At 37.1% G+C, this 19,028-nt stretch overlaps 1 protein-coding gene and 1 non-coding gene across 3 annotated transcripts in view; one reads left to right on the top strand and one right to left on the bottom strand.

The window, feature by feature from the left end:
* Positions 1-19,028, top strand: part of MCU (mitochondrial calcium uniporter) — a 185,904-nt gene that overhangs the window by 149,278 nt on the left and 17,598 nt on the right. For both annotated transcript variants that reach the window (XM_060406663.1, XM_004021456.5), the window contains exons 3-4: positions 9,797-9,967; positions 11,068-11,172. In XM_060406663.1, coding sequence (XP_060262646.1) covers positions 9,797-9,967; positions 11,068-11,172 — 276 coding nt within the window. The remainder of the gene's footprint in view (positions 1-9,796; positions 9,968-11,067; positions 11,173-19,028) is intronic.
* Positions 15,109-15,215, bottom strand: LOC114110885 (U6 spliceosomal RNA). The gene has a single exon (XR_003587054.1). It is a non-coding gene; the product is annotated as a U6 spliceosomal RNA (small nuclear RNA).

Here is a 19,028-nt window from a genome sequence, read left to right on the forward strand (position 1 = left end):
CACCAGGGAAGCCCAAAACCAATAATACCATATATTTTTTAAAAAGTTTATAATTCTAACTGTTTTCACAGATTTTATCATTTAAGCCTAGTAATAACTTCACTTAACTGTTTTTTACATAGTTCTACAGAGAGAGAGAGGTTCAGTTGTACAAACACTAATTCACCTTAGGTTCACAGTGAAATATATAGTTGATTTCACTAAGTTAATTTATATTGCCACTTGGAAGGACCCAACAGCTGGATTTATCAAACTACTAAATTTATGATTCTAGACTTCCCAAGTGTTTCAGTGGTTGAGAGTCTGCCTGTCAGTGCAGGGGACACAGCTTCGATCCCTGGTCTGGGAAGATTCCACATGCCACAGGGCAGCTAAACCCCTGTGCTGCAACCCCTATGCTGCCAGCCCTCTAGAGCCCAGGAAGCGCAGCTTCTGAAGCCCTCACACTCTAGAGCCTGTGCCCTAGCAAGAGAAGCCACCACAATGAGAAGCCCATGCACCACAAGAGAAGTAGTCCCCACTGGACACAACTAGAGAAATCCTGTGCATACAGCACAGCCAAAAATAAGCAGTTTTTTAAAAAAGAACTAATAAATGAATTCAGTAAAGTTTCAGGGTATAAAATTAATATCTAGAAATCTGTTGCAGGAATTCCCTAGCAGTCTAATGGTCAGGACCCTGCACCTCCACTGCATTGGGGGTGGGGGGGTTGGGGTGGGTTTGATCCTTGGTGGGGAACTAAGATTCCAGAAGTCACATGGTGCAGCAAAAAAAAAAAGGCCAACACTATTGTGTTTCTATAAACTAACAATGAACTATCAAGAAGAGAAATTAAGAAAATAATCTCATTTATAATTGTATCAAAAACAATAAAGTACCTAAAAGTAAATCTAACCAAGGAGGTAAATACTTAGAAAACTATAAGACTTTGATAAATTCAAGATGACATGAACAAATGGAAAGCTATACCATGCTCATGGATTGGAAGAATTAATCTTGTTAAAATGATCATACTCCCCAAGGTAATCTACAAATTCAGTGCAATCCCTATCAAAATACCAGTGGCATTTTTTTTTTTTTTTTTTACAGAACTAGAACAAATAATTCTAAACTTCATATGGAAACATAAAAGACCCCAAATAACCAAAAGAAAACATTGGCAGTACACTTTTGACCTAGGTCTTACCAATATTTTTTGGATATATATCCTCAGAGAAGGTAAACAAAAGCAAAATAAACAATGGGACCACTTCAAACTAAAAAGCTTTTGCACAACAAAGGAAACTATCAACAAAATGAAAAGGTACCCTATTGAGTAGGAGAAGATATTTGCAAATGATTTATCTGATAAGAGGTTAATATCCAAATTATTTAAAGAACTCATACAATTCAACATCAAATAAACAAACAACCTGTTTAAAAATTGGGCAAAAGACCTAAATAGATGTTTCCCCAAAGAACATATACGGATAGCCAACGGACACATGAAAAGATGCTCAACATCACTGATCATTAGAAAAATGCAAATCACACTACATTGAGATATCACTTATACCTGTCAGAATGGCTGTTACCAAAAAGGAAATAACAGTGTTGCGGAGAATGTGAAGAAAAGGTGGGAATGTATATTGGTATAGCAACTATGGAAACCAGTATGGAGATTCCTCAAAAAAATTAAAAATAGAACTACTATAATATGATTAAGCAATCCTACTTCCAGGAATTTTTTTTGAAGAAAATAACACTAATTTGAGAAGATACATGCACCCTTATGTTAATTGTAGCATTATTTACAATAGCCAAGATATCAGAGTAACCTACATGTCCACAGATAGATGAATGGGTAAAGAGGTGGCATATATGTACAATAGCATATTCCATAAAAAAGAATGACATCTTGCCATTTGGGACAACATGGATGGACCTTAGGAATATCATCTAACCTTATTGTTCTTTATTGTTCTTAGCTATAGAAGAAGGGCAGGCTTTCCAACTAGCTCAGTGGTAAAGAATCCGCCTGCCAATGCAGGAGACAGGGGTTTGATCCCTGGGTCACGAAGATCCCCTGGTGAGGGAAATGGCACCATTTCCCATGGTAAAGGAAATGGGGCTGCAAAAAAGTTGGACACGACTTCATGACGAAGCAACAGCAGCTTAGAAGAACGGCCCTTATAGTCTGTATGATTTCTTTAACCCTTCCAACACTAAAATTAGGTTATTGTATTTCATATTCTTAATGCAGAATAGCAGAGAAAAAGAGAAAGAAAAGAAACAGATGATGGCAAAGTCATAAGCCACTGGAATCATCTATCATAATAAAGTTCAGTTCTAAGTATCTCTGCAGAGAACACCCTAAATGTGCTTCCTTATTATACCTTTTCCTTTTTCATAATAAATCTTTAAGAGGTATACAGTTTGTTGAAACCAGGCAAGACCCTGTGGGTCTCCCGTGTACAAATCCTTTCTGGGTCCCCATTTCTTGTTTATGGAAAATAGGCTTCATTCCGCCTTCTATGGTCCAAAGGGCTGATTCAGACAGTTGCTAATCAGGGAGCAGAGGGAATGCAGAAACGAGGGAGGAGCAATCAAAAAACAATAGGGCAGCCTCGGGGCAGTATATACATATCATATGAATTAAGTGTATATCCATATAATATTTTTGAGCTCTTCTGCAGGAACTGAGGCCCTTACCCAGGTGAAAGATAGTAACTTCAGACTGAGCACATGATTCCTGGGGCACCCAGTAACCTCACCATCAACCAGTCAGAAGAAAGTCACAAACCCTGCAGCCCTCACCCCAGACTTTGCCTATAAAAACTTCTCCCCCAGATTCCTGAAAAAACTAGGAATAAAACCACCATATGACCCAGTAATCCCACTCCTATGCATATACCCTGAGTAAGTCAAAACTGAAGACACATGTACCCCAATGTTCATTGCAGCACTATTTACAGTAGCTACAACATGGAAGCAACCTAGCTGCCCATTGACAGATGAATGGATAAAGAAGTTGTGGTACATACACACAAGGGAATATTACTCAGCCATAAAAAGGAATGCATTTGAGTCAATTCTAATGAGGTGGATGAACCTAGAGCCTATAATACAGAGTGAAGGTAAGTCAGAAAGAGAAAGATATACTAACACATATATATGGAATCTAGAAAGATGGTACCAAAGAATTTAATTGCAGGGCAGCAGTGGAGAAACAAACATAGAGAACAGATTTATGGACATGAGGAAAGGGGAGGAGAGGGTGAGATGTATGGAAAGAGTAACATGGAAACTTACATTACCATATGTAAAATAGATAGCCAATGAGAATTTGCTGTATGTCTCAGGGAACTCAAACAGGGGCTCTGTATCAACCTAGAGGGGTGGGAAGGGAGGGAAATGGGAGGGAGGTTCAAGAGGGAGGGGACATATGTATACCTATGGCTGATTCATGTTGAGGTTTGACAGAAAACTACAAAATTTTATAAAGAAATTATCCTTCAATTAAAAAATAAATTAATAGTATTTAAAAACAAAAACAAAAACTTCTTCCCCTAAACTGTTGGGGAGTTTGGGATTTTTGAGCTACCCATTTTCCTTGATTGGCCCTGCAATAAACTTTTCTCTGAACCAGACTTTGACATTTCAGTTTGTTTGACCTCTCTGTGCTTCAGGCACACAAACTTGTGTTCAGTCACAGTGTTCATAAAATTATATATTTTAGAGGAGATTTTGCTAATTATTTTTAACACTGATTAATTTTCCTCCTATGAATTTTAACAACTGGTTAAATAACAAGCATTTTTACTATAGGACTTTTTCTGTAATTCTCCCAAGCATTTTTAAAAATTTTATTTAATATATTACTTCTTTAACCCAATGTCTGTTGTCCTTGCAGTTCTCTTTTTACTCTGGAAAATTCCTTGCCTTTTAATTTTTATTCCTACTTCAGTTGTCATATTCTCTCTCTCAGTATTTATATTGGATGCCCCATAATTTCTAGGTTTCTTTGAGGTACTCTGCTCCAGAACATACTTTAGATTATTTCTTATTTATTGAAGTGGAAATCAGAGCAGAATATTTTTTTTAACCAACCAAAAAGCTACTTGTTTCAATTTGCATTTGAAAAGAATATTTAACTCTAGAGAACAGTAGCTGACAGCTGTCATTAGCTTGTAAATTCCCATTGTGACTTCTCTACAACCAACGGCCATTTTGTATATTATTAAACTTGAGGAACTTTGGTAATTGTTATTCTCTGGTTGCAAAACAAGAAATCTAATATTTGCATTACAATCAGGTGTGTGGGAAAGAAGGCGACCTGGGGATTTATTTCAAAAGCAGTATTATATTAAAGATTTGTTAGTTCTGAAATGTGCTATCTATGCCAAGTTTTTCAAAGCTTTCATATTTAACTCCTTTTAAAAACTTCATAATCTTAAAGAAAAAAGTTAAACTGAGTGATAAAAACCTTAATTTTGTCTGTTTATTTTGTCTCAGTTATTTTGAAACAACAGTTACCCATGAAACTGATAGTGAAATCTCCCATAGTTTATGTGTTTAAGATGCACAGATTCCTATCTTTTATTTTAATTCAACTCTGACTACTACTTGAAATCTGTGGTTGAATATTTTCACATGTAGAAAGAAGACTGGATGGTGGTGAGGGAGAACACCAGGTAGACAAGTTAATCACCTAATTTTATGACCCCCATCATCATTACTGCTTATAGAACAAATAAGGATATTTATGTTACTGTTGCAGGAAGGGGGACCCCTTCCAGGGCCTGAAACTGGGCTTTTGTCTTAACACTCGGAAATGAATTGTCCGAGGAGACACATGCTGACAAAGCAAGAGATTTTATTGGGAAAGGGCACCCAGGTGGAGAGCAGTAGGGTAAGGTAACCCAGGAGAACAGCTCTGCCACGTGGTTTGCAATCTCGGGTTTTATGGTGATGGGATTAGTTTCTGGGTTGTCCTTAGCCAGTCATTCTGACTCAGAGTCCTTCCTGGTCGTACACGCCTTGTTCAGCCAAGATGGATGCCAGAGAGAAGGATTCTGGGAGGTGGTTGGACAGGTTGTGTCTCCTTTTGACCTTTCCCGAACTCTTCTGGTTGGTGGAGTCTTATTAGTTCCCTGTTCCTTGCCAGAACCTCCTGTCGTAAAACAAATGGTTACTATGGTGCCTGGCCAGGGTGGGCGTTCCCTAACATTACTGTCTCTGACTTTAAAGAAGCAATGGATGGCTGAGGATTCTTTTAAAAACAAGAAAGAAAACGACAAAAATTTCAAGTCATTTTAGATATTGAAAACTATAGATGGTACATACTATGTATTAACTTTATATTACTATTTTGGCCTCATTTTCCTTAGAAAACTCAGACTGTCCTTTTGGAAAGAATAAATACGAGATTTATGACTCTGCTTTTTATTTTTTATGTAAAAATTCAAATCATGTATCCACAAAGCATTAACTGCTGTGGGAATTGCTATCCTGCTGTCAACAGCTAGAACACCAGATAGAAACACAAGAAAATACTGTTTTTAACACTGGACAATAAGCGAGACAGGACTTTGATCTGAGGAAAGAGAAGCAAGTGAAATTAACCTTACATTGCTTTAGCTCACAGCCTGAGGCTTTGGTTAAATTCTAAGCCACAAAGCCAGGCTATAACAGCTTCCCAGGAGATAGCAATTACCAGAAGCTGTAAAGAAGAAGAAGGTGGCAACCCACTCCAGTATTCTCGCCTAGAGAATCCTGTGGACAGAGGAGCCTGGTGGGCTGCCGTCTATGGGGTCGCACAGAGTCGGATACGACTGAAGTGACTTAGCAGCAGCAGCAGCAGAAGCTGTAAAATGAGTAACTCTTAGTGCTCACTCAGGGCCAGAAATCGTTTGACTTCTCTCCGGCTAGAGAGGAGAGGCATCACTGACTACATGAACATTCAGTAGAGACTCCCAGAAGAAGCATAACTTGGAAGGAGTGCCAAATTTGCTCTAGAATAAAGGATTCTCTAGATTTGTCTTAAAAGACTCGAGAGGATCAAGCTAATATGCAGTAACTATACCACAAAATCCAGCATTCAGCAATGTAAAAGTCACAATGTTTAATCTCCAGTCAAAAATTACTAGGCATATGAAGAAGCTGCGGGGTTGTGGGTGGGGGCAGGAATTAGTCGACAGAACCAGACCTAGGAATGATGGAATTAACAGACAGAGATTTTAAAATAGTTACTATGAATATGATTCTTATATTCATGGAAAGAAAAGAAAAAACATAAGCATAATACAAAGAAAAATAGAACAATAAACAAATGGAACTTCTAGAGATGAAAATATGTATGAAATGAAAACCAGTATGGATGGAACTCATAGCAGATTAAATACTACAGAGGAAAAGATCAGTGACATTGAAGTACATAGCAATTAAAACTATCCAAAATGAATCTGAGAAAACTGAAATATATGAAAAGAGCTTCAGGTCCCTGTGTGACAGTACCACAAATATGAGTGTAATTAGAATCCAGAAGGAGAGGTGTGGGAGACATGAAAAATATCTGAGTAATGAGTGTTTATAAATTTGATGGAAATGATGAGCCCACAGACCTAAGAAATTTAACAATTCCCAAACAGCACAAGCATAAAGAAAACCATAGAAAAGAACTTTATAATCAGATTGCTGAAAACCAATGATGAAGAGAAGATATTGAAAGCAGCCAGAGGGAAAAAGACATACTACATACGAAGGGACAAAGATAAGAATGTACACAAATGTGTAACATACTGTACAGACTAGAAGTTCTTCAGAGTACTGGAAGGAAAAAAAAACCTAGATTTTTAAACAGCAGGATTGTCTTTCTAAAATGAAGATGAAATAAAGGCTTTTTCAGACTTAACCAAAACTGAGAGAATTTATTGCCAACATTTCTGCCCAACAAGAAATGTTTAAGGAATCTCATGAGACAAAAGGAAAGTGATACCAAATGGAAATGTGGATTATACCAAAAAAAAAAGAGGAACACAGAGGGTAAATATGTACATAAATATAAAATACATTTTTCTCATTTTGAAATTTTTAAAATATAATTCGTTGTCAAAGTAAAAATAGTTTGTGGTTTATAACATATAGAAATAAAATGTAGAACAGTAGCACAATACAGGGGAAATGGAAGCATATTGTTACAAGGTTCTTACACTATGTCTAAAGTGGTATATAATACTTGAAGTGATAATTAAAGATGTATATTGCAAACCCTTGAGGTGGGTTCTGCAAACCCAATAGGCCAAGCCCAGTGCACTCCTTAATTTTGTAAATAAAGTTTGTTGAAACACAGCCATGCATATTTGTTTACATAGTACCTAGGGCTACTTTTGAACAACAATGCCGAGTCTTAAGTTGCAACAGAGATTTTCTGACTGCCAAAAACCTAAAGTATTTAATAATCTACCCTTTATAGAAAAACATTGCCATTACTTTCTGTAGAGTAACCCCAAAACCATGAAGAGGTACAGTTAAGAAGCCAGTTTGTTGTTGGTATTGTTGTTTAGTTGCTAAGTTATGTCCAACTCTTTTGTAACCCCATGGACTGTAACCCACCAGGCTCCTCTGTCCAAGGGATTTCCCAAGCAAGAATACTGGAGTAGGTTGCCGTTTCCTTTTCCATGGTATCTTCCTGACCCAGGGATCTAACCTGAATCTCCTCCATTGGCAGGCAGATTATTTACCACAGAGACACCAGGGAAGCCCATAGTAGAGGTTAAATGTAATCATAAGAATACTCAGTTAATCTAAAAGAGGGCAAGAATAGATGGAAAGCAGAAGATAGAATTGAGTCAAGAAGAGTAGCGAGATGGCAGACTTATGCGTAACCATATTTATAATTTATTAAATGCAAATTATATACATACTTTAAAAGACAGAGACTGTCGGATTGGATAAAATAGCAAGACTCAACCATATGTTGTCTGCAGGAAACCCACTTAAAATATAAAGACATGGTAGGTTAAAAGTAAAAGGATGAGAAAGGGTATACCACAAAAATATATGTCTACTCAGAGACTTGTCAGTAAATAATCATAAAAAGCTTATTCATAGTAGTCAAAACCTGGAAACAATCCATATGTCAGTCATGGTAAATGGATGAACAAAATTACAGTGTATCCATGTATAGTTAAATGCTACTCAGCAATAAAAACAAATCAATTACTAATGCATATAACAACATGGATGAATCTCAGAATCATCCAGGTACAAAAAAGTACATGCTATATTATTGCAGCAGTATAAAAGTCTAAAAATCTAAACATAATCTATGGTGACAAAAATCTAATCAGTAGTTGCCCAGGGGTTAACTGGAATGGGGATCAAGAGATTTTGGGGGTCTGATGGAAATGTTCTTTATCCTGTTACATCAGAATTCATCAAATATTCATTTCAGATAAGAATGTGTTTTGTTATTGATAAACTGTGTTTCAATAAGCATTATTTAAGTCGTGAACAATGTAGTGTGAGGCGTCTGTGCTCATTATAGGCGCCATCATTTACTAGACCAGGTGAGGAAAAAAGATGTAAATGACTACAATTATGAAAGTTTAATGCATTTAGAATCTCCAGAACATTGTTCTAAGTATATTTCTTCTCAGCTCTTCAGTTTTAAGGAGTATGAATCCTTACAAACTTTTTATAGAATGTATCTTTTAATTTTTTTAAAAAAGCTAATAAACATCACTCATCTAAAAGCAGTATATTGTTATAAATGGTTTATTTCTTCCTCAAAACAACTGTATCAGTTAGATATTAAATCCATTTGATATGTGAAAAGGTGAGGCTCACAGAAGTTATATAATATGTCCAAAGTTAAAGTCAGGATCCCATGCCAGGTTTGACTCCATACCCTGTTTTCCTTTTACAGGCTAATGCTAAATTACCATCTTTAAATGCTTGGTTGCTTGTGTAAAAAATTCTTGTTAAAATTTATTTGAAAATTCATTTGAAAATGATTTGAAAGAGTTATTATGACACTTGTTTTAGAGACTAAGTTTCGGTTCTATAAATTAAAAATTAAGGAATAAGATAAGAAAATAAGGAATTCTGTGCCAAACTGTTGTGGAGAATCCTGTCAGTTGTGTAGCTTATGAGAATGTTTCCCTTAATAACTTTTTGTTAGTAAGTCCCAAAATGTTGAGCTTTGACTTCTTGCTAACCTCAGGAAAATGTTCAAGAGAACTTAAAAGAAATTGTTTTTTATTGTATCATAGTATGTCCATATTGTGTAAGAGAATGATTACTTATCAAGCACCTTGGATATAATATTATATGTACTATAAATATGAATTGCTGTCCTTGAGTAAGTCTTACTTATTGGTATAGTTCCACATGTTATTCCCCATGAATCCTTGAAAGCTCTGGCTCCCAAGAGCCATCTCCTACAGGGTATAGAATTTGGCCCAGCAATCTCTGGCTATTTAATAAAATTTTAGTAAATGGAATCAGGGTTGGTATTCACCAATACCAAGAACTTTACCTCAAATTTCTGGGAAAGCCTCTTCTTGACCCACTTGAAAGATAATCCTCTGCATATTTTATTTTTTCTGAAAAGTGATTTGTGTGATAGATATAATCTTCCATAAGCCAGTTCCCGGAATAATGTTCAATTAAAGCTAAAGGGCATATTCTTGAACCTTTGGAAACATTTTAAACCATACTAATAATAATAAACCCCCATTTAAGAAGATTAATAATATCACTTAACTTATAATGGAATCTGATTATCATATGATTATGGGTCTTTCTCATCCAGATGTGACAGTGGTGTATCAGAATGGGTTGCCTGTGATATCTGTGAGGCTACCATCCCGGCGTGAACGCTGTCAGTTCACACTCAAACCCATCTCAGACTCTGTTGGTGTGTTTTTACGACAACTACAAGAAGAGGATCGGGGAATTGACAGAGTTGCAATCTATTCACCAGGTATAGTCACCTTCATTATTCATTTCCACCCACCCCTTGTCCCCCCCTAAACTGCTTCTACACACACACATACACACACACACACACACACACACGGGCGCTGCAAATTAATCCCATGCTTTTTACTTTGGGACATAATTTTTTGCTTAGCAAATGTCAGGAGAGACAGTGATTTCTCTCCCAGTTTTTAGAATGTGATTGTTCAGTTTTAGCAAGGGTATATATTAATACACAGGGATCTCATTCAAAAGCACCTCACATATAATGCCATGGGCAAAGATGAGCCATCAATCACATTTTATACTTTTGAGACCTTTTGTCATTACCTTAGGCATAGAATAAACTTATCTAGTAGTTGAGCCATCATCTCTGAAGATATGAAATATTAGGGTTTCCTTTTAGATCTTTTTATGTCTTTCACATAAACGTTTATAAAATAAAGGCATGTGATTTGAAAGTAATAGAAAATAAGGCACTAAAATTCCCAGTTGACATGACATCCATTTCATTTATTTATTTTTTAAGTGCCTTACATTTTTACCACTTTCACTTTGAAAAATTTTAAATGTACAGAAAACATAAAAGCCTAGTACAGTAAGTCCCTGTAGTTTAAATATGCTTAATTCTCAACTCATAATTAATAGATGAACTTGGTGTACTTTACTTACCCTAGCATCTGCCCCTACTGAATTATTGGCAACTAATCAGTAACTATACTGCAAAGTTCCATATACTAGAAGATGTTGGGTTTTTAACAACGAATTTCCATCGTAGGCAAATAGACATCCATGCAGCTCTCCTAGTGACCCTAGGTTTCCAGACGACACCTGTGCATCTGTGTAATTATTTCATTTGTTCATAAAGTTCTGCCAGAAAAAGTACGTTGTCAAATCTTCATAGAGTTGAGGCCATGAAAACAAGAAGCCTCAGGTAATATAAGCTTTATTTCGCATAGAGTTTGGGGATAAGGCAAAAAGCTAACTGAAATTTAAAAGACATAATTTTAAAATCTATTTTGAGGATTGCTTTCTTTCCTGACCACTCTTGAATAATTATGGACATATGACAAATTAAATTTTTCACATTTAAATTTTTCACAGATGGCGTTCGAGTTGCTGCCTCAACAGGAATAGACCTCCTCCTCCTTGACGACTTTAAGCTGGTCATTAATGACTTAACATATCATGTACGACCACCAAAGAGAGGTAAAAAGTAACCTTGATAAGGCCAGAGAAGGGCTTTTGGAAAGAACTTTGTTTTTCCCTGGATAAACTTGAGAAACAGACAGTATTCAAAGAATACTCAAAGTTTTACATATAGGTAGCACTTGGCTAGGATACAAACTAAAACCTAGAAACCAGAAGTGTTCTACATAATTTAAACTCCTTCCCTCCATTCAAGCTAAAAGTAACATTATTTTAATGTTATTTGGGGAACCTTTTGTAAACAAATTATGGAACTCCCTGTCCTCTTTTTTTTTTTTAATTAATTAATTTATTTTTTTTTTAATTTTAAAATCTTTAATTCTTACATGCGTTCCCAAACATGAACCCCGCTCCCGCCTCCCTCCCCATAACATCTCTCTGGGTCATCCCCATGCACCAGCCCCAAGCATGCTGTATCCTGCATCAGACTTAGACTGGCGATTCCATTCTTACATGATAGTATACATGTTAGAATGCCATTCTCCCAAATCATCCCACCCTCTCCCTCTCCCTCTGAGTCCAAAAGTCCGTTATACACATCTGTGTCTTTTTTGCTGTCTTGCATACAGTCCCTGTCCTCTTAAATGTATGTAACAGGAATTAACCCCCCTTTTTTTTGATGGCTAGGGGTTAGCAGTCTGAAAGTCAATTATTGTACAATAGTAGTTCTTGGGAACTTCTGACATGTATACACTTTTGTGTGAAAAAAGTTAGGATATTTGCCTTAGGTGCAGATTCAGAACACGCCAAGAAACTCAGTAATCAAATGTTTTCAAGAACTACTGTTAAAAACCAAAGTTAATGCAAAAAATTATTGATAAAATATCAAAAATTTAAATAAAGACAATCAGCATTACTGATTTTTCTTTTCACCCTGCTCTCCAATGTGACTCTGCACAGTACTGATGGAAATAACCCTCTGGAATAGCACTCTGAAGTGTGTCTTTTGGGTCGTTTTTCTCTCTTTGCCTTGATAGTCAGTCGCTTGCTGCTGCTGCTAATTCCCCTCCTACTACCACCACTGCATCCATCAGCTTCCTAAGACACTTGTGTTTTTCCATTCTGCTTTTTGTTTTGTTTTTTTGCTGCACAGAATTCTAGTTCCCTGATGAGGAATCAAACCTGTGCCCGCTACAGTGGAATCACAGATTCCTAACTACTAGTCCGCTAGGGAAGTCCTTTCCATTCTTCTTTTGTGAACTGTCCCTAATGTAGAAAAAGTAAAACCCTAAGTATTGAATGCCTTCCTCAAAATCTGGTTTGCCTCTACCTTTACATTTGTTCTCTTTTCCTTTTAAATGATGCCACTTTTCCTCCACTGTGTTCCTTTCTGCTTCCCTGAACTGTGTATGTCCTCATTCTTTGCCATGGTAGTGTTTGCTCACCCTTCCTCTGAGATGCCTTTTTCCTTTTTTCCCATTTCCTCATGTCAAAATCATCAATGTCAGTTCCATGAAGGCTTTCATGATCCTATTCTTTCTCTGACTCCCAGCCAACCAGAAGTGTGATCACTGTCTTCTCTGAATCCTTCTTAATCCTTTTTCAAGTGCTCAGAGGGAAGGTCCTGTGATTTTTATATCCCTGTTGACTTAGGTAATCATTCTATATTGAGTGAATTAAGTGAGTTAAAGTATCCTTTAAATAGTAAGACATTACTAAGTCAGATTTTATTAAGTTGGAATCACTAACCATGTAAACCAAGAATTGTTAGCTATATATATTAGCTATGCTAATATGTTTTTCTTCTTTATTCTTGAACTAGAAAAGTTCTCTAAAATAGAAGTACAGGCCTTATTTTACTTAGTTTTGTTGTTGTTGTTTTTTAAATTTACTCTATTTTTTCCATAGGTCTATTGATACATAATTGACACATAATATTATGTACATTTAAGATATACAGTATGGGGAGGGGGGTTCATGTTTGGGAACGCATGTAAGAATTACAGATTTTAAAATTTTAAAAATAAAAAACTAAAAAAAAAAATCCAACAACAACAACAAAAAAAGATATACAGTATGATAATTTGATACACTTAGATGTTGAGAAATGATTATCACAGTAAGATTAGTTAATACCTCCATCATTTCACAGTTACCATTTCTTTTTGATGAGAATACTTGAGCTCTACTTTCTTAGCCACTTTCAAGTGTACATTACAGTTTTAACTATAGTCATTATGCTGGACATTAGATCCCCAGAACTTACTCGTCTTATAAATATAAAATTAATACCCTTTTACCAACATGGAACTACCACATGATTCAGCAGTCCCACTTTGGGGTATATATCCAAAGGAAATAGAATCTCACTAAAATATTAAAAGTTGACTAATGTAGTCTTACGTAAGGTATAGCAATCAGGAAAGTAATGATCCCAGCTTCCATCTATTATGTTTTCAAAAACTAGAGGTATTTTAATCAATGAATATTTCCAACCATCTTGTCTTAATACTGTGTTTTTTAAATAGAAATGAATATGTTTTAGTTTCTTTAATAAGACTGTTCTCAAGTTGAATAAGGAAAATAAAGGTAGAAACCAAAAAGGGGAGAAATTATGTTTGATTCTTTGGTAATCAACCTGGTAGCCATATATAACTCTTTGACTTATGTATACCTCAGAACTGTAGAATATCTGTCCACCTTCGCTAGAAGACAGACGTGAAATTCACATGGGTCAGAAGTCTCTAATTCATGGGATAATTGTAAATTGAAATGTGAAATTTGGTAAGCTCATTAGCAGCATTATTATAGAACTTAAAAAGATAATTTTAATATTTAATATTTAAATCTAGACATCAAAGCTCTTTCAGCTCTGCTTTATTAGCCATTTTTCACAGAAGCTTAAATAATACTCCTTTAAGTTTATAAGTACTTTTCCCCTTAACTTTTAAAACATAGTAAAACTTAGTATTTTTTTCTTTTGAAAAAATGTAAGTTGTAGGGCTTCCCATGTGGCTCAGTGGTAAAGAATCTGCCTGCCGATGCAGGAGACGCAGGTTTGATCGCTAGGTCAAAAAGATCCCCTGGAGGAGGGCATGGCAACCCACCCCAGTATTTGTGCCTGGCGAATCCCATGAACAGAGGAACCTGGTGTATTACAGTCCACAGGGTCACGAAGAGTCAGACATGACTCAGTGACTCAGCCCGCACACACAAGGTAGTGTTCCCATTATATTATCTTCCTCTCTCTGTCTGAGGAAGATAATGCGGGCATCCAAGTTACCATTCTTTTCCAGTTGCATTCAGTAAGAAAACAGTTGAATTTCTGTATTGAGAGGGAGGCTGCTCATCCAGAAGAGTAAGCCTATTGGTCTCAACATTGTAACTGTTTTTAGTGAAAGCACAGTTGGTAAAGAATCCGCCTGCAATGCAGGAGATCCCGGTTCAATTCCTAGGTCCGGAAGATCTGCTGGAGAAGGGATAGGCTACCCGCTCTGGTATTTTGGGGCTTCCCTTGTGGCTCAGCTGGTAAAGCCGCTTGCAATGTGGGAGACCTGGGTTTGATCCCTGGTAGGGTAGGGCTACCCACTCCAGTATTCTAGCCTGGAGAATTCCATGGACTGTATAGTCCATGGGGTCGAAAAGAGTCAAACATGACTGAGCAACTTTCACTCACAAATGGAGGAAATAAATTGAAAGCACTAGGTTTGAGGTGTTAGATAATGAGAACACTAGGATTTTGTATATACATTGAGCAGATGGAACAAATATAATTTATCTAATAAAAGTTAAAATAGTTAATGAAGGAAAACTTTCCCAGAATAGTTTTTTAGATTTCTTTTAAATTAATTTTTAATTGAAGGATAATTGCTTTACAGAATTTTGTTGTTTTCTGTCAAACATCAGCCTGAATCAGCCATAGGTATACATATGTCCCCTCCCTCTTAAACCTCCCTCCCATCTCCCTCCCCATCCCACCCCTCTAGGTTGATACAGAAAAATATGAAATGCTTCATGAATTTGTGTGCCATCCTTGCACAGGGGCGATGCTAATCTTCTCTGTATCGTTCCAGTTTTACTATATGTGCTGCCAAAGTGAGCACCAGAATAGTTTTTAAAGTCTTGGCACAGTTTTTTCTACTCATTCCTTACCCTCCTTTAATTTTCACTTTTCCTCCTATTTTTCTTTCCCCTGTGTTTGGGTAGCACTTTAGAACTAAATGCTCTATGAACTTTGCACACCAGTAAAGTTTACCTTCACACACTTCACCAGGCACTGAGGATAGAGAACTTATTCATGCAGGATCTAATATAGTTATTAGATCCTAATATAGTTGTTAGATCACAAGTACTACATAGTACATAGATACTTAAGTACTAACAACTCTTGTACCTAACACCAAAATTGGAGGGAAGAGACAGGAAAAAGCTGAAATGGAACAGAGGGACAGGTCCTAGTAGCAAGGCTAGTTGCAAGTTCCATTGTGTTCTCTTGGTTACCATAGCTGTATATGGCTGGATTCCCCTCTGACCTCTGCAGGATGAGAGAAGTAGTTATTTTAGCAATTAGATGGTTTTAAATTTGATCTTGGGGTTTCCCTAGTAGCTCAGACAATAAAGCATCCACCTGCAGTGCAGGAGACCTGGATTCAATCCCTGGGTTGAGAAGATCCCCTGGAAAAGGAAATGGCAACCCACTCTAGTATTCTTGCCTGGAGAATTCTATGGAGTTAGGAGCCTGGTGGGCTACAGTCCATGGGGGTTGCAAAGAGTCTGAAAGTTTTTGTAATAAGAAGAATCATTTTGATTGGCACCACTGAGCCATTTGTCCCATTTATCCATCCAGAGGATACTGGAGACCTTGCTTCTGTCCTAATAATGTGAATAATTGAGAGAAACAGTTGAACAGGCAAACCAAATACCAGTGACTCAAATAGCCAGAGTCTTTTCCAAACCATTATACTAGTGGAAAAGACTGTTTAACCCCTATTATTTTTGCACATCTCTCTATCTTTGTGTACATTAATTATCCTGGCATTGATGGCATGTGCAGAAATATTAATAAACATCTTAATTACATTTTTAGTGAAGCATACTCAAATCATCCAGAAGTGTTTCTGTTAAGCCATTAGCAGATTTATCTTCTCTCTTCCTATAATTTCATCTCCAAATATATGGGCAGATTTTTCAGGGTTGAGGGGTTTGAGGATGTTGTTTTCCTCTACCGTGACAATACCATGCAAGCATATGCTCCCTGTCAGGGAAATCTTAACAAAATAAAGCTAAGTCCCTGAGTTTGCCAGGGCTTTCCTGATACCTGGTCAGAAAGATACCAGCTCTTTGTTCAGCCAGGTCTAGAACTAGAAATCTGTAAGATTGATCTATGAATTATCATTTTATAATATTTTCATTGCCATTTGAAGGTATATTGGAGCACATAAAATCTTATCTGTTTTGAATAGGTGATACATTCACAACGTTCAAATCCCAAAGTCTAAGAATATGTAGGAAAAAATTTCTCATTCCTGTTTTACCAGCCACCCCTTTCTCCTCTTACCAGCAAGCATTGTTCTTAGTTTTTTATGTTTCCTGTCAGAAATAGTCAGTTCATTCATAAGCAAGTGTGAATGCATAATCTTTTCCCCTTTTTATGCAACTAATAGCATATCATACATATTGCATATGTCAGTCAGGATTCAATTGGGGAAACAGAGCTCTGAATAATGTGGAATAAAAGATTTATTATAGGCATGAGACTTTGTACAGTTGTAGATGAAAGTAAAGAAGTAAAAGTCTGTAAAGGGGAGCTTGGAAGATCAGAGAAAAGGTACTAATTTTGAAGTGGTGGCAAATGTGGACAAATGAAAGCTTGCCAGGGAACCTTCTTAGCAAAGAAGGGCTGGTGGAGAAATCCCTGAGACCATGTTATCAAATAGAACTTCTGTGATGATGAAAATGTTCCATTTCTGCACTGTTCAATATGGTAGCCATCAGTCCTGTGTGCCTCAGTTCAGTTCAGTTCAGTCGCTCAGTCGTGTCCGATTCTTTGCGACCCCATGAATTGCAGCACGCCAGGCCTCCCTGTCCATCATCAGCTCCCGGAGTTCACTCAAACTCACGTCCATCGAGTCGGTGATGCCATCCAACCATCTCATCCTCTGTCGTCCCCTTCTCCTCCTGCCCTCAATCTTTCCCAGCCTCAGGGTCTTTTCCAATGAGTCAGCTCTTTGCATCAGGTGGCCAAAGTATTGGAGTTTCAGCTTCAGCATCAGTCCTTCCAGTGAAAAGCCAGGACTGATCTCCTTTAGAATGGACTGGTTGGATCTCCTTGCAGTCCAAGCAACTCTCAAGAGTCTTCTCCAACACCACAATTCAAAAGCATCAATTCTTCAGCACTCAGCTTTCTTTACAGTCCAACTCTCACATGCACACATGACCACTGGAAAAACCATAGCCTTGACTAGATGGACCTTTGTTGGCAAAGTAATGTCTTTGCTTTTTAATATGCTGTCTAGATTGGTCATAACTTTCCTTCCAAGGAGCAAACATCTTTTAATTTCATGGTTGCAGTCACCATCTGCAGTGATTTTGGAGCCCAGAAAAATAGTCAGCCACTGTTTCCACTGTTTCCCCATCTATTTCCCATGAAGTGATGGGACTGGATGCCATGATCTTCGTTTTCTGAATGTTGAGCTTTAAGCCAACTTTTTCACGCTCTTCTTTCATTTTCATCATGAGGCTCTTTAGTAGTTCTTCGCTTTCTGCCATAAGGGTGGTGTCATCTGCATATATGAGGTTATTGGTACCTAATACAAAAATGTTTGTTAATCTTATCTCTCTAGAACTCAAATTGCTGCTGCTGTTGTTGTTTAGTCTCTAAGTGTGTCCAACTCTTTTGCAACCCCATGGACTGTAGCCTACCAGGTTCCTCTCTCCATGGGATTTCTTCAGAGATCTTCCTGAACCAGGGATTGAACCCACGTCTCCTGCATTGGCAGACGGGTTCTTTACCACTGATCTGCCAGGGAAGCCCATTGAAGAACTCAAATTCCTCACTTCTAAATATCTATTATATTTATGAGAATAAATATGGAGTTTAACATGTGTGAGAGAATTTTGTTGACCATAGATAATTTATACCTACCTAAACAGTTATCTTTTTGAAGGAGGACTGAGCTTGTAGGAAAATATTAATATTGATATAGTAAAAGCCTTATAACTCAGTTCCAGGCCTGGGGATCAGGAGGTGTGGACTTTGCCACTTTACTGTGACATTCCAGAGTGCAGTTTTCTCTTTTTGGAACTTTGAAAAGTGTGGAATCATGTGTGAATGTGAGCTGCAAGTTTAGTGCAAAACAGACCCTGTTGACACAGACGACTTCTCGAGCTCAAGGTGTTCTTGGTTTAATCTTTTCCCATTAATGCAGCACACATTGATTGGAGTATGCAAGATACTGTGCTAGGTGCTATAGCCCATATTCCTGTATCAGCTCTTCTTTAATCCAATTTGCTACTCTTTTTTGAATTTTTTATTGATTGAATTTCTGTGATAACTCTAGTGAAGGACAACCTTGAAGAATATTTGAAATACATGCATGACTAATTCTTTTTTTTTTTAACTTTTAGACAATTTTTATTATCACAAAAGAAACTGCATGCCCAATAGCAGTCAACTCCCATTTTCACCTCTCAACAGTTGCTTATTGTTGTTGGTCTTATTGTTTAGTCTCAGTCGTGTCTGACTCTTTGCAACCCCATGAACTGCAGCACGCCAGGCTTCTCTCCCTCTTTCACTGTCTCCCTGAGTTTGCTCAAACTCATGTCCATTGAGACAGTGATGCCATCCAACCATCTTATCCTCTGTCGCCCCCTTTTCCTCTTGCCCTCAATTTTTTCCAGCATCAAGATCATTTCCA

This window comes from Ovis aries, chromosome 25, assembly GCF_016772045.2.
Source record: "Ovis aries strain OAR_USU_Benz2616 breed Rambouillet chromosome 25, ARS-UI_Ramb_v3.0, whole genome shotgun sequence".
Taxonomy (NCBI): domain Eukaryota; kingdom Metazoa; phylum Chordata; class Mammalia; order Artiodactyla; family Bovidae; genus Ovis; species Ovis aries.